The sequence below is a fragment of the Gopherus evgoodei genome, chromosome 5, assembly GCF_007399415.2.
Source record: "Gopherus evgoodei ecotype Sinaloan lineage chromosome 5, rGopEvg1_v1.p, whole genome shotgun sequence".
Lineage (NCBI taxonomy): Eukaryota > Metazoa > Chordata > Testudines > Testudinidae > Gopherus > Gopherus evgoodei.
Genome location: NC_044326.1, coordinates 76,068,618 through 76,082,166, shown reverse-complemented (window position 1 = coordinate 76,082,166; position 13,549 = coordinate 76,068,618). Strand labels below are relative to the sequence as shown.

Genomic DNA, 13,549 nt, shown 5'->3' with positions numbered 1-13,549 from the left:
GCCTTTTTTGCATCATCATTAAATTTTATCACCTCCATCTACCCATGGACCAATAACACTGCTAAGATTTTTTTTGTTTTGGTTCCTAGCATACAGGACTAAGACTACTTAGTGTCCTCCACTTTACCAGTGATGGATTTTTCCCAGAAGTCTTTAGCTTCCCTTATTTTATACATTTCGTGATTTCTACTTTATGTCAACTACTATCTATTTCTATTTACATGTGCCATATTGCTTTTGTAATTTATAATTGCTGCCTTCACTGCACCAGGATGTACTTTTAGCCAAAGCTGTCCTCTTTGTGAAGCTGTGGCTTTTTGGCCACCTAATCAACTCAGAGGACTCTCCCATTTTTCTAATTTTTTCCTCCCAATCAACGTTGCTCATAATTTTCCTCAGCTTTGGGAAACTAGCCCTTTTGGAACACCAAGTATACATTACTGTTTGGGACTGTCCTCTGGTTGCCCATATTGAATGTAATCAGGTCATGACAGCTGATCTGTAGGTAACCACCAACTTCCAATCCTGTTAGTGCCATTTTTAAAAAAGCAAAAAGCCACCAGAAAGCAGCTTAGTGGACCAAGGCCTTGAGTGGCTGAAGAATCAGGTAAGAGGACACAGCTTTTTAGTCAACGGTATTAAGTCAAACATACTTCCTTGTACTGTCTACAAGATGTTTTTTGCAGATTAAGCTGATGACTCAGGCTTCTTCAAGAAGCTGAAGAGGATAGGTATGGTGGCTTTAAAAAAAAAGATTAGTTAAAAGGAGGCATTTAAATTATTATTCTACTGCCTTATCCTCTTATGGGATTGTCGCAGTCAACAGTAAACTAGTTGTAGCAAAGGGACCACAATCCCGTAAGAGTGCTCAAATATAATCATCCTGTGAGAAAACAAGGTTGGTCTGTTTTTAGTTTATACTGTATATACCAGGTACCTACAAAACTAGTCTACACAATTAAAAACCAAAAAAGTGACAGAGGTTTTGATTCTACTAAAATCCTGAACAAGAGCATTTTAAATTCTGAGGAGACCAAAACACACACAAAATTGGACTCCAAGCTCTCCAAACTTTTATCCATAAGTACTTATAATACTAAGCTGCCATTTAATAGTGGGTCCACTTCAGAGTGATCTTAAGTTTGCAGGAAAGAAAGTAAATGCCTTACATTTTTCCCCTCCTCCTATGATTTATATCTTCCATATCCTGTTACAATAATTCTCCACAGTATAAGCCCATGCATTCTAGACAGAGAACTAACAGGACAGACTTCTGCAAATTTTTGACATTTAGAAGCATGTGGATTTAACATGTAGTTTAGTCTTCCTCCTCACCAAAATACTCACAGTTAAGGATTCCCATTTTTCTAAGAGATGGTGCCAAGAGTTAATTTAAGTTTATAAGCCAAGTGATTTCAGTTTAGAAATCATGAGGGAGAGATAACAGCTAGCTATTTTTTTCTGGGATATTTAATTAAGTGTCCAATAACTACATCTCTACTACCTTAATCCAAGTAATTAATTCTGGACAATACTTTGTTTTATACAACACTTGAATTGGATCCACTCATTAAAAGAGCCCCTTGTAATGGAGATCAGCCAGAAATTGTTTCTATGTCTGGAGAGTGGATATGACTTCTCACTCTGCATCTGTTTGAAAAAGTTCGTTATGGCACTAAACTACCATTACCAGTACTCATAGCTCTTCATCCTTCCATTTCCAAATTCATCCTTACACTTCAGAATACTAAAGAGTTTCATTGCCATTTTACAGATTAGAACACAAAAAACAAAAAACACACATAGAAAAGATTAAGTGATTTACCCAAAGTCACACAGCCTGTCAGTGTGAAAGCTGTGAATAAAATTCAGATTTTCCATCTTCCAGCCCAGTGTCTTGTCCACTAGTCATATAATTTAGAATGCCACTCATTTTTATTTTGTCCAGTTACTTAAACAGTATTTTTAATACCTCTGCTGTTTCTCAGGTATTCCAAAATGGAACTATAAGTATGTATATTTTAAATTACCAGGATTAGGATGGAAACTGAGCAAATATTATGCAGTGTGTACATCCTCAGAATTGACTGGAGAGGGAAGGATGGCCTAATGTTTACGGTAATGAAACTTGGGAGACCTGGGTTTGATTCCCTACTGTGCCACAAATGTCCTGTGTGAGCTTTGCAAAGTCTCCTTGTGGCTCAGTTCCCCATCTGTGATAGGGAAGTGCATTTATCCCCTTCTTTATCTCCCAGGAATGCTGCAAGGACAAATGCGTTAAAAATTGTTAAGTGCTTGATGTGACATTGTGCAGTCTATATGGTTTTATAAAAGTATGGTAATGAGTGAATGTAATGTAACTGGAATATGCTTCATGCAAAAGGTCCCTTGTAAGGTATCATTACAAAGCTTATAATCTACTGAGTGTGATCATCCTATTTGTATAAATGTATCATTCTTGTATCTGGGACTAGAAATATGAAATAGAACTCTGAGGGCCATTAATGGTGGTTCGGAATCTTAATGGCTCCCATCAACCAAGACAATTGACTGGGGCTCTGTTTACAAGCAAGCCTTCCTGTGAGTCAGGCTGGGAGGAATGAAGGCTTGAGGTCTTACAGAAACATGTGATCATGTCACAAGAACTGGAATCCAGCTTTAACCTGGTGCTTTTCTAGTGAGGGGTGGTGGAAACCCAAAAAGAGACACAAAGGATTCTCGCCTTATGCAAGAGATATGTAACGGGGTGGAACAGAACAAAGAGGAGAGCCATCATGAAGAATCTGCTAGCTACCACCTGAGCTGGAACAAGAGCTGTACCGGGGAAAGAATTGTGCCCAGGCCTGGAAGGTGTCCAGTCTGAGGGAAAACAAAAACAAACCACCCTTACTCAAGCATCTCTGAGGGTGAGATGATATGTATTCAGTTTGATTAGACATAGATTTGCACATTTTACTTTATTTTGCTTGGTGACTTGCTTAGTTTTGTCTGTTACTACTTGGAACCACTTAAATCCTACTTTCTGTATTTAATAAAATCACTTTTTACTTATTAATTAACTCAGATTATGTATTAATACCTGGGGGGGGGGGGAAATAGCTGTGCAGAGCTCTCTATCAGTGTTATAGAGGGTGAACAAATTTATGAGTTTACCCTGTATAAGCTTTACACAGGGTAAAACGGATTTATTTGGGTTTAGACCCTATTAGGAGTTGGGCATCCGAGTGCTAAAGACGAGCACACTTCTGTGAGCTGCCCTCAGACAAACGTGCAACTTTGGGGCAAGTAATTCAGATCCTGGGTATTTGTTGGAGCAGACGGGAGTGTCTGGCTCAGCAAGACAGGGTGCTGGGGTCCCGAGCTGGCAGGGAAAGCAGGAGCAGAAGTAGTCTTGGCACATGAGGTGGCAGCTCCCAAGGGAGTTTCTGTGATTTAACTGATCACATTTGGATAATATGATAATGGAGTGAAATAGATAGATCAGTATTCCAGAAGGTCAACCGATCAATTTGACACACTCAGTAAAGGTTCAGTTTTGAGGTAAAGGAAAGTTAAATGCTTATGGATACATAGGTGAGAATGGAGCTGGAGTCTCTGGAAAGCAAAAAGAAGGTTGCAAAGGGAGTAAATCTGAGGTTTTAAGCATGCACACTTGTGAAAATTGATTTCAAGAGGACTTTGAGTTTGACAGGAGGTAAAGCATTTGGACATCTGGTTTGGAGTAGCAGGACTCCCTCAGACAACCAGGTGATTGAGTGTTCCTTCCTTTTCCCTCCCTCCCGCTCCCCAGCCTTCTCTGCTCCCCAAACTTAGCAGTTTAAGAGCTACATGTACTGGGGAATGAATGTTCCCTATTCCCTCCTGCCTCGACGATATGATCCGTAAGACACTCATTTGGTTGCCACCGTTTTCCCCCAAACCCTTGCCAACCTAGGTAGGCTCCTGCCATTCTCCCCCCAGCTTGGGAAGACCCCTCTGTCCCAAGTGATTAGTATCTGGATGGTGTGAGAAAGGGATGGTGAGAAAAATTCAGATGGAGCTGTGCTTGAGAATACCAGCTAAAGCTTGTCAGAGAGAAGCTATGGGCTTGTCTACATCAGAAAGTTGCAGCGCTGGTGAGGGAGTTACAGCGCTGCAACTTTGAAGGTGTACACATCTGCAGGGCACCACCAGCGCTGCAACTCCCTGTTTGCAGCGCTGGCCGTACTCCCGTTTTGTCTCGGGTGTAGAGGATCCAGCGCTGGTGATCCAGCGCTGGTAATCCAATGTAGACAGTTACCAGCGCTTTTCTTGACCTCCGTGGAAGGAGGAAGCCTCTGGTAATCAAGCTGGTTTCCTTTCCCGGTTTGCTCTCTCGGTCCCGGAGCCAGCCAGCAAACCGCAGGGAAGGAGACCTGCTTGCTCGGGGTTCCGGGACCGAGAGAGCAAACCGGGAACGCCGCGGTTTGCTCTCTCGGTCCCGGAGCCAGCCAGCAAACCGCAGGGAAGGAGACCTGCTTGCTCGGGGTTCCGGGACCGAGAGAGCAAACCGGGAACGCCGCGGTTTGCTCTCTCGGTCCCGGAGCCAGCCAGCAAACCGCAGGGAAGGAGACCTGCTTGCTCGGGGTTCCGGGACCGAGAGAGCAAACCGCGGCGAAGCTGGTTTCCTTTCCTGTTTTGCTCTCTCGGTCCCGGAACCCCGAGCAAGCAGGTCTCCTTCCCTGCGGTTTGCTGGCTGGCTCCGGGACCGAGAGAGCAAACCGCGGCGTTCCCGGTTTGCTCTCTCGGTCCCGGAACCCCGAGCAAGCAGGTCTCCTTCCCTGCGGTTTGCTGGCTGGCTCCGGGACCGAGAGAGCAAACCGCGGGGAAGCTGGTTTCCTTTCCCGGTTTGCTCTCTCGTCCCGGAACCCCCCTTGAAGCCGCCCAACAGCGCTGCAGTGTGGCCACATCTAACACCACTTGCAGCGCTGGTTGCTGTAAGTGTGGCCACTCTGCAGCGCTGGCCCTATACAGCTGTACTAATACAGCTGTAACAACCAGCGCTGCAAAATTTTAGATGTAGACATGGCCTATATTTTAAATGTTTCTAGTTACCAACATGCAGGGAGTTTAGGGCTTGTCTACATACAGAAGTTAGACCAACTACTACATTGATTTCTGAATTGAGATTATGCACTCTTAAAATTGGTTTAAGAGTCTCCGCACAAGGGGGTTGCTCAAATCTAGCAAAGTCCATTTTAGGAAACTGGTTTAGTTGATATTGTAGACTGAGCCTTTAAAACAAACAAAAAAAGGGAAGGAGTGCTGCAGAGGTGACATTAATGCATTGTCCACATTAGATCTACCCCAATTCTGTTAACCACAGTGATATAGATACATTAGTCCAAGTTTCCTTACAGATGAGGCCTAAGACTTTTTTCCTAACCTGAGCAGATGGAAAGTGGGCTAGGACAACAACCCAGGAATCTTTATCAGGCACTAGAAGTAGCTGAGTACAAACAAGGCTAAATTTACTAGAACTTGTAGAACTGATAAATGAAATTATTTGTTTTTAATTGTTCACTTTATTAATGTAACTTCTGTTCACCATTCACTACACTTGCCTACACTGTAACTTCTGTTCCATATCGTAATTCAAACCCCATTTTAAAACACTCACTCCATTTTGTAAAAGCTTCCTCCAACCTTCATTTTTGCAAACCCTGCTGTAATCTTATTAGTTTAGTTTAGATGTATGAATGAGGTATGTATGAATGATGGAATCAACCTCTAGCCCCAGCCTGTCCTGATGAGATAAAGTTCAAATACCATCGGCTGAAGACCTAGACAACAGCCCTAAACAAAGTAAGAAGCATCCACCCTAAAAAGAAAAAGGACAACAGAAGGAAGATCAAAGCCAGGTCCAAGGCTGAAAGTCACGCCTGCAATTGATGGGTGATCAATCTAAACCCAGAGGCAGCGTGACACAGCAAGACCTATAGACTTTGAATCCAAACTAAAAGCCTATAAAAAAAGAAGGGCGAGATGAGAGACTCTGGGTAACATTCTGCTGCCAACATGGAAGAACATCGGTGCCTGCCCAACAGAGATCCAGCTCAGCCTTGTGCCCAGCTTTCCTGGCCAGTTAGCTGCCACAAGCTACGAACCCAAGCTGCAAAATCAAGCCATGAACTTAAGCTATCTTCAGGACTGCTAACTATGCAGCAGCTGCAGAACACCTGATGAATGTGTGTGTATGTATGTATAGGTATTAGGTATAATGTGAATGTGTGTGTGTGTGTGTGTGTATATATAGGTATTAGGTATAATGTGTGTGTATAAGAATTGAGATATTAGTTATCAGTCATAAATTGTTATCATAATAAATGCGGCATCTTTGCCTTGTCCCCTTTAATAAGATCCTGCTGGTTTTTACTGGTCTAGTATAATTGGTACAACAAACTAAGAAGCAAGTCAAAAATTTAGATTGGATTAGTGTTTAACATTACTAAATCTTTTAAATCAACTCTACACAAGTTTAAGTACAATGTTTTCTTGGTCCTTAGGCAACATCCTAATTTAAATGTCACTTTGTAGCACTGACATTATCCAATATACTCAAGCTAAATTATTTCTTCTCTGACTAGATTAGAAATTACTTGCCATATCCATGTGAGTGAGAAGCTTGTAGTGTTGGGATGGAATGTTTAAAATACAAGGTAAGAGGAGTATGCAACACAAGTTACTTCTCTCCATCCCCACAATCCCTGCTTTAGATCCAATACATCACAGCTAGAGAACCAGAATTTCCCATTATCTCCTCATACCCAAGTTAATTAAAAAAAAAAAGTCTGATGATTCTTCCCCAAACTTACATGTATAAGCAACAGAAAATTGGCAACCAAGACTGTAGGAATAGCATGGAATCTCGGTCTCAATTGGGAATGTAATGCATGAGGTGGAAGAAGTGGTGCATCGAGTAGAGGATCATCTTCTGTGCTCTGCGTTACCTCCAAGGAACCCTGAAATTTAATTGTGAGTTTCAGATTAAATTTTCCCACATTAATCTTTCAATGGGTGTTTCCAAGGCAGGCCATCATCTTGTACCACAAAATTTCAAGCAGCTTTAATTTTCTGGGAAAACACAGAATTAAGTAATTTAAACTAATCATTAGGTCATTAAGAACTGACATGGCAGATGATATGCCATTTGGCTAGTTCTAGAATGGCTGTACTGCTATTGAGGGCCTTTAGTCTTCAAAATACTTTTCAAATATTTGAGTGTAATTGAGACTTCTGACACCTCCACATTTAAGAAGCAGCAGAACACCTCTTCAACCACACTGAAATCTCAACCAAGGAAAAGACCAGCACCACAAGAGGTAACTTTACTGCTTCCAGCTCAGGGAACAGTGAAAAGCAAAGTAGCCTGCAGCCATATACTAGCTTGTCTAGTTTGGATGAGGTTAGAATATGCATTTTAGCATGCTCATCCTATGATAAGTTAATAGAATGTCATGCCTTGTCCACACTAGAAGTCTGTCATGTTAAATATAAAATAAAATACAGAGAAGCAGTCCTGGTTCCCTTCCCCATTTCTGCTACAGAAGAGATTTGAGTGCATACATATGCTATGAAGTGACAGATAACAGGAACCTAGCACTTGTAGGGGTGAACAGACCTTCAAATGGAAACCATGTCACCTTCCAGGAAGGCCTAGGAGCTGCAGCCCCACATGGTACCAGAATCCCCCAGATTTCTTGGGCCCAGTAACCTCACCCATCACATACAGTTTCAATGGCTCAATAGTTCATCTGATCATCTCATCCAGGCAGTGTTAAAATCCATCCTATCAGGACAGTGAGCAACCAAAGCCCTAAAGACTCCAGAACCCCCTAGGTTTTCAACTCTAAATATAAGGCCATCATCTAAATATAAGGCCAAGTTACAATAAGCTAATCCAGATACCGTACCCCCAAGCCCTCCACATCAACCAAGAAAAATCACCAAGGTTCACAGATGACCTGTGGGAGATGAAGTGCTGAGTAAGTAGTTTAGAAAGCCATTGGGGCAAAGGAAAGAAAACCCCCATACAAAACTCTGAACTCCTCTGCCAACAGTGCAGACACTTACATGACTGCATCACTGCCTTAAAGGAGGCAAAACTAGCCTCTGCAATTAACAAGGCAGAATCACAACAAGCAGAGCTATATTGCTTGGTCAACTCGCTAAGTCAACCCATAACCTCTCTCACTGTGGCTGAGGCTTGGGTAACATACCTCACTGATATGGTCAGTGAAGTAGATGGAGAGCCAACTGAGACAGAAAATGCCATCCTAACAAGCCTTCCTTCCTTGTCCCACATGCTGAAGCTAAAGAAGCCGGGGGGGGGGGGGGGGGAGGGAGAGAGAAGAGAGTATTAAAGCCTCAACCTGTTGAACTGATTTATGCATCTCCTAGCTGGCAAAAACCAGTGAAGAATAGTCAATGCTCCTTCAGAGAAGCACATCAATCAAACTCCATGAAATATGAGAATTGGTCACACTATATTGCAAGACACCAATACTCAACTCTGAAGATCTTTCCAGCTACAATCCTGTTTCCTAGCCTCTCATTCCATCAAATAAAAAGCACTAACACTCTCATGTTACTATAATACAAATGAAATCAGAAGTGTGAATATTCACCTTCAACTGACTGAAGAGTACAAGATGTGGGTGTAATTTTGCAAGTTTCATGTGAACAGCAAAAAATACCTACAAGTACGTATCACTTCCCCCTTTTACCAGCACTACTAACCCATGACAAGTCTGTTTTCAGACATTACTCTTTGCTACTGTAGTCACCATAGTACTCTTAGGTTTTACATGAATGGCTAAATCTGATGGCTTCTAAGATACCCTGATGGCATGAGAATTAATTGACAAGTGATCTGTCAGAACAAGTATCATCATAGTGCATTCACTTATTGAGGCCTGGGCTACCTTTCTAGGTCAAAGCAAGTGGGGGTACCCTCAGGAGGAGAAAGATACAGGAAGTCACATTTGTGGCCTGCTACTGCAGTTATGGTTTCAAGAGTACAAAAACCATCTCTTTATACTAATTCTAGTTACTCTCACACCATAGAGCCTCAGCTTCCAAAACCCTCTAGTCAGATTTCCATGCCAGAATCAGAAGTTATCTATATTTTGTTTGTAGGGATTGTGCATTTAGCTACCCAGATGCACAGATTTTAAAATTTTATTAAAGCTAATGTTAATAAAATTTTATAATATATAGGTTGGGAAGAGTGTACATCCAGGTATAGTGCTTATATTATCCACAAATATAAAGTTAGTTTGTAAAAGTCATTGATACATAGAGTACATAATCAGCAATAACCCAAATTTAGGTGAATACATTTAACAATACAGTTAAGGTATTAGAATCTGAGTATTTGGGTACAGCACTCATGAAGAGTTGCACAGAAATGTGGTTGTGGAAAGCAAAATATATCAATGAATGGAGCTTGTCCCTCAGTAATTGAGGATTAGGTTGGTCGTCTATTTAGAAAATAGAATACATGAGGAAAGTATTGGTTACTTTCCTGACTGCACTTCTCATCGGCACTCCAGCTCATCCCTCCTGGCATTGCTGATGTTCCTTGACCACCTGACTGCGTCCGACACCATGAGTTCTGCATCAGCTGAGCCAAGTGTTGACCGATTCCACATTCTCTAAGTACTCGCTCATTACTGGTGTCCCATGAGTCTAAAGCTCTGACAATCAGTGCAGGCGTCTGGACCTGCTAACCGTTAGCTCTCAAGGTTTCAGCTAAAGGAGCACATTTGTCTACTTTTTGAGCTCAGGCATCATGGAAGGACAGGGTCCTGGTCTCGAAGGGCACTGTACTGTATCAACAGCTTATATACTTTAAGGTCAGAGTCTTTCGTGAATTAAATAGAGAACTTAAGTTTCATGGCCATTCCACTTCCTCCTGAAGGAAGCAGCATTACCAAGTTTGGTACTATAGATCAGGGGTCCCCAACACGCTGACAACAGGTACCACAGAGCCATCTAAATGCGTCCACGTCCTGACTGGCGGTCAAGCATCCACCGAAATTCGGCAGCATTTCGGTGGTGACGCCTCTGGATGATGCCGCTTGCTGCCGATAAACGACGTCATCCAGAGTCGCAGCTGCCGCAATGCTGCGGAATTTTGGCAGCATTTCAGCTGATGCTCAACCGCCGCCACAGTCCTTCATCTGGTGCCTGCCAGACAAAAAAGGTTAGGGACCACTGCTATAGATAAAATTTGGGTGGGGGTTGGGGTTGTTACATTATGGAAGCAACTTTGCTGCATACATTTAAGTATCTGTCTTTCATATACAAAGACACACACACACACACTCTATAGATAGATATAGATGTGCACACACACAAAAAAGGTATCCTACAAGTGATGTCTGAAAAAATCAATCATGCATCAAAATAGCAGTCAGTATTTTACATGCTTACCAAAAAAAAAAGCAAATACTGTTCCGTATTAGAGCCCAAACGAAACATGAATAGATTATGTAGGAACATAAATAAAAAGTCTCTGTCCTAAAAGCCTTTTCAGAAAGAGTTTTAAATTGTTTAGTTTTGGAGTTTAACATAACGACCATTCCTTCCTACAAAAAATCCCATTTGATCCACCTACAATTACCTTTTAGCTGCTCTCAATCCTGTTGACTCATCCCTCCACATGTATTTCAATTCACTATGGGAGTTCCCCACTGGCATCCATCCCCACAGGCCTTTTGAGCCCATCCATATAGTGTTCTGAAAACTGAGAAACTACCCAAAACCACAAAGAGAAGACACTTCTGTTGAATAGACTTTGGTATAAATTTATATATATAATAAATCTGTTTTCTAATAAGCAAATAAATTCAGGGTGCCTTGTGTTTTCCAACACATCAGTTTAAAAGACAGCCTGAAGGTGTAAGTTACTTGTATGCCATTGGACCTACCTTGTAAGGAATATTTCTTAAGTCATTTAAAAATAACTAATAGTTAAAATATTAATAGTAATAGTAGTAATAGTATATAGTTAAAAAAATAGTAATAGTTAAAAAAACAGGGCAGGGCGAGGCAGGAGAAGAGTAAACTACCAACAGCAAGATTACCTGCTGGATGCTAGTTTGTTGTGATAGAGACTTCTCGCCTGTTTTTTTTAAACAGCCTCCAAAGCACTTTTACAAGAGTAGAATCACTAGTCTGACTGTGCAGTTGGGGAAACTGAGGTACATGTCACATGATGAGAAGTCTGTGCAGGGCTGGCCAAGAGAGGACCCAGCCCCATGATTTCCCGTGCAGGAGTCCCGATCCACGGGCCCCCGCTCCTAAGAGGCAGGGCAGGCGCAGCCAAAAGTGAAAACTTGGATCTGCGCTGTGAACCCCCCCTCCTTATGACCCAGGGAATCTAACGATTGCCGCCAAGCCCGCGTTTGCGGAAGGGAGGACTCCATAGCGCGCTCTAGGGGGCTGCCACCCGAGCCCGGGGCCCCACACCCCCCAGAGCACATCGCACAGCCTCGCCCCCGGCGACCCCCGCGTGCTGCGGCGGCAGGGCAGAGCCCTCATTGTCGGGCTGCGTCCCGGTGCTCACGTTATCCAGCTCCCTCTGCGGCCCCGCAGCTGCTTCCGCCGCCATCTTAGCCAGCTGCCGGGCTGGGTTCCCTGGCTGTAGCGCCCCCACTGCAGTCCCCAGCTCTATTAATGGGCAACTCCCCTCCCGCAGCGGGCGCGGCCTCCCGGGTACAGCCCAGGCCTCGGCCGGCCCCGCCCGCCGCTACCCGCTTTAAGCCCGTCCCCACGCCAGCCTAGCCCCACCCGCCGGCCGGCCGGCGCTCCCTGGCAGTGATTTCTAGGCAACCGGGCTCTTACCTACCTCTTCTGCTCCGGCTCCCGGCTGCTTTAGCCGAGGCAGCAGCAGCTCTGTCATAGGTAGCTCACGGGGAGGTCGGGGCCTGCTGCCGGCCAGGTACGCACCCCTGGGCTGCAGTGTTTTGGCTGGCTGGGAAGCTACGTGCAACAGCCCCAGCAACTGCTTTGAGCTTTGCTGGTGGTTTGACCCAGTTATTTATTATAGCATTAGCATCACAGAAGATTAGGGTTGGATGACCTCAGGAGGTTATTAAGTCCAACCCACTGCTCAAAGCAGAACCAACACCAACTAAATCATCCCAGCCAGGGCTTTGTCAAGCCTGACCTTAAAAACCTCTAAGCTTTGTATTCAGGGCTGGTGCAAGGAAGTTTCGTGCCCTAGGTGAAACATCTACTTTGCGCCTCCCCCCTCCCCAGCCAGCCTGTGGCAGCTCTCCGCCCCTGCCCTGAGATGCCCCCTGCAGCAGCTCCCCCCTGCCCTAAGACGCCCCCACCCTGCAACTCCCTCCAGCCCTCTGCTCTGCATCCTCCCTGAGCATGCTGCCCTCACTAATTCTCCTGCCTCCCAGCTGATTGGCGCTGCAAGCCTGGGAAGCCGGAGAAGTGGAGCAGCCACTGTGTACCAGGAGGAACTGCTTTTAAAAAAAAATTGGGGGCATTGCTTTTTGGTGCCCCCAAATCTTGGTGCCCTAGGCAACCACCTAGTTCGCCTTAATGGTAACACCGGCCCTGTATGTATCAAAGTACCGGGTCACAGCTCAAGCCTGGGTGCTTCTCTCTGTACAAACAGGGGAGACAGTCCCTAACCCCCACAAAATCAAAGCAAACCCCAGAGTGCTAAGCTCCCATTAGGGGAAACTGCTCAAGGTTGCTCAGCTCCAGGGCTGGCTTTGGCATGGGTTCATGTGCACCATGGAAATCATGAAACCCAGGGTGCCAAACCCAAATGGTGATCTGCTCCAATCCTGTGTGCCAGGTAGCAAAGTCTGGTAGCGGGAGCCAAGCCCAGCTCTGTCCTGCAGTAGAGGGCTTCTTGTCCAACCCTGGCCCCTTCCTCTCCATACCAGGCTGGGATTAGAGGTGAAGGGGGTACTTCTGTAGGTTTTCTCTGTTTCCCCTTTACTACAGGATGGGGCACATATTAAATCAGGAGGCTACATTCATCCTTGCCCAGCTCAGTCACTCACAGAAGGGATGTGCTTTCTCACTCCTTGCTAGAGGGCAAATCCCATTGATCGCCATCTGCTATGTGTAGCATGGCCAGTCGGTCTGCGACTATGCAGATCCACTCACCGAATGTGGGGGGTTGTCTCAGCAGACTCCTTGACAACCCCAGTCATGCAGCTCTTGCACAGGTGATCTGTTACCCACTGTAGGATTTCTCCATCTTTCCTGACCATGACACAATTTCACTGCATGATGCTTGCCTGGGTTGATAGGCATGGAGGTGAAAGGTATTGATAGTTACAACACAGGCAACTGTAGTGCACATTTCCCTACCAACATGCCTGTTCTGGAGCAACCAGAACTACTAGTTTGAGATGTCATTACATTTCCACACCCATTCATTCAGATGAGGCAGCTAATAAGGAGCCCTATAAGGACTCCAACTAGTGCCAATTATTATGGTGTTCTTGGGAATGTAGGTACTCTTAAATTGGCTTGAATGCATTATTTTAGT

General features: G+C 44.3%; 1 protein-coding gene across 2 annotated transcripts in view; it reads right to left on the bottom strand.

The window, feature by feature from the left end:
• TMEM192 (transmembrane protein 192) overlaps nt 1-11,712 on the bottom strand; it is a 40,632-nt gene extending 28,920 nt beyond the window's left edge. For both annotated transcript variants that reach the window (XM_030563258.1, XM_030563257.1), the window contains exons 1-2: nt 11,591-11,712; nt 6,834-6,980 (exon numbers count right to left, since the gene is read on the bottom strand). In XM_030563258.1, the coding sequence (XP_030419118.1) occupies nt 6,834-6,980; nt 11,591-11,635 (192 nt within the window). In that variant the 5' untranslated portion in view covers nt 11,636-11,712. The remainder of the gene's footprint in view (nt 1-6,833; nt 6,981-11,590) is intronic.
• Between the last annotated feature and the right edge of the window lie 1,837 nt (nt 11,713-13,549).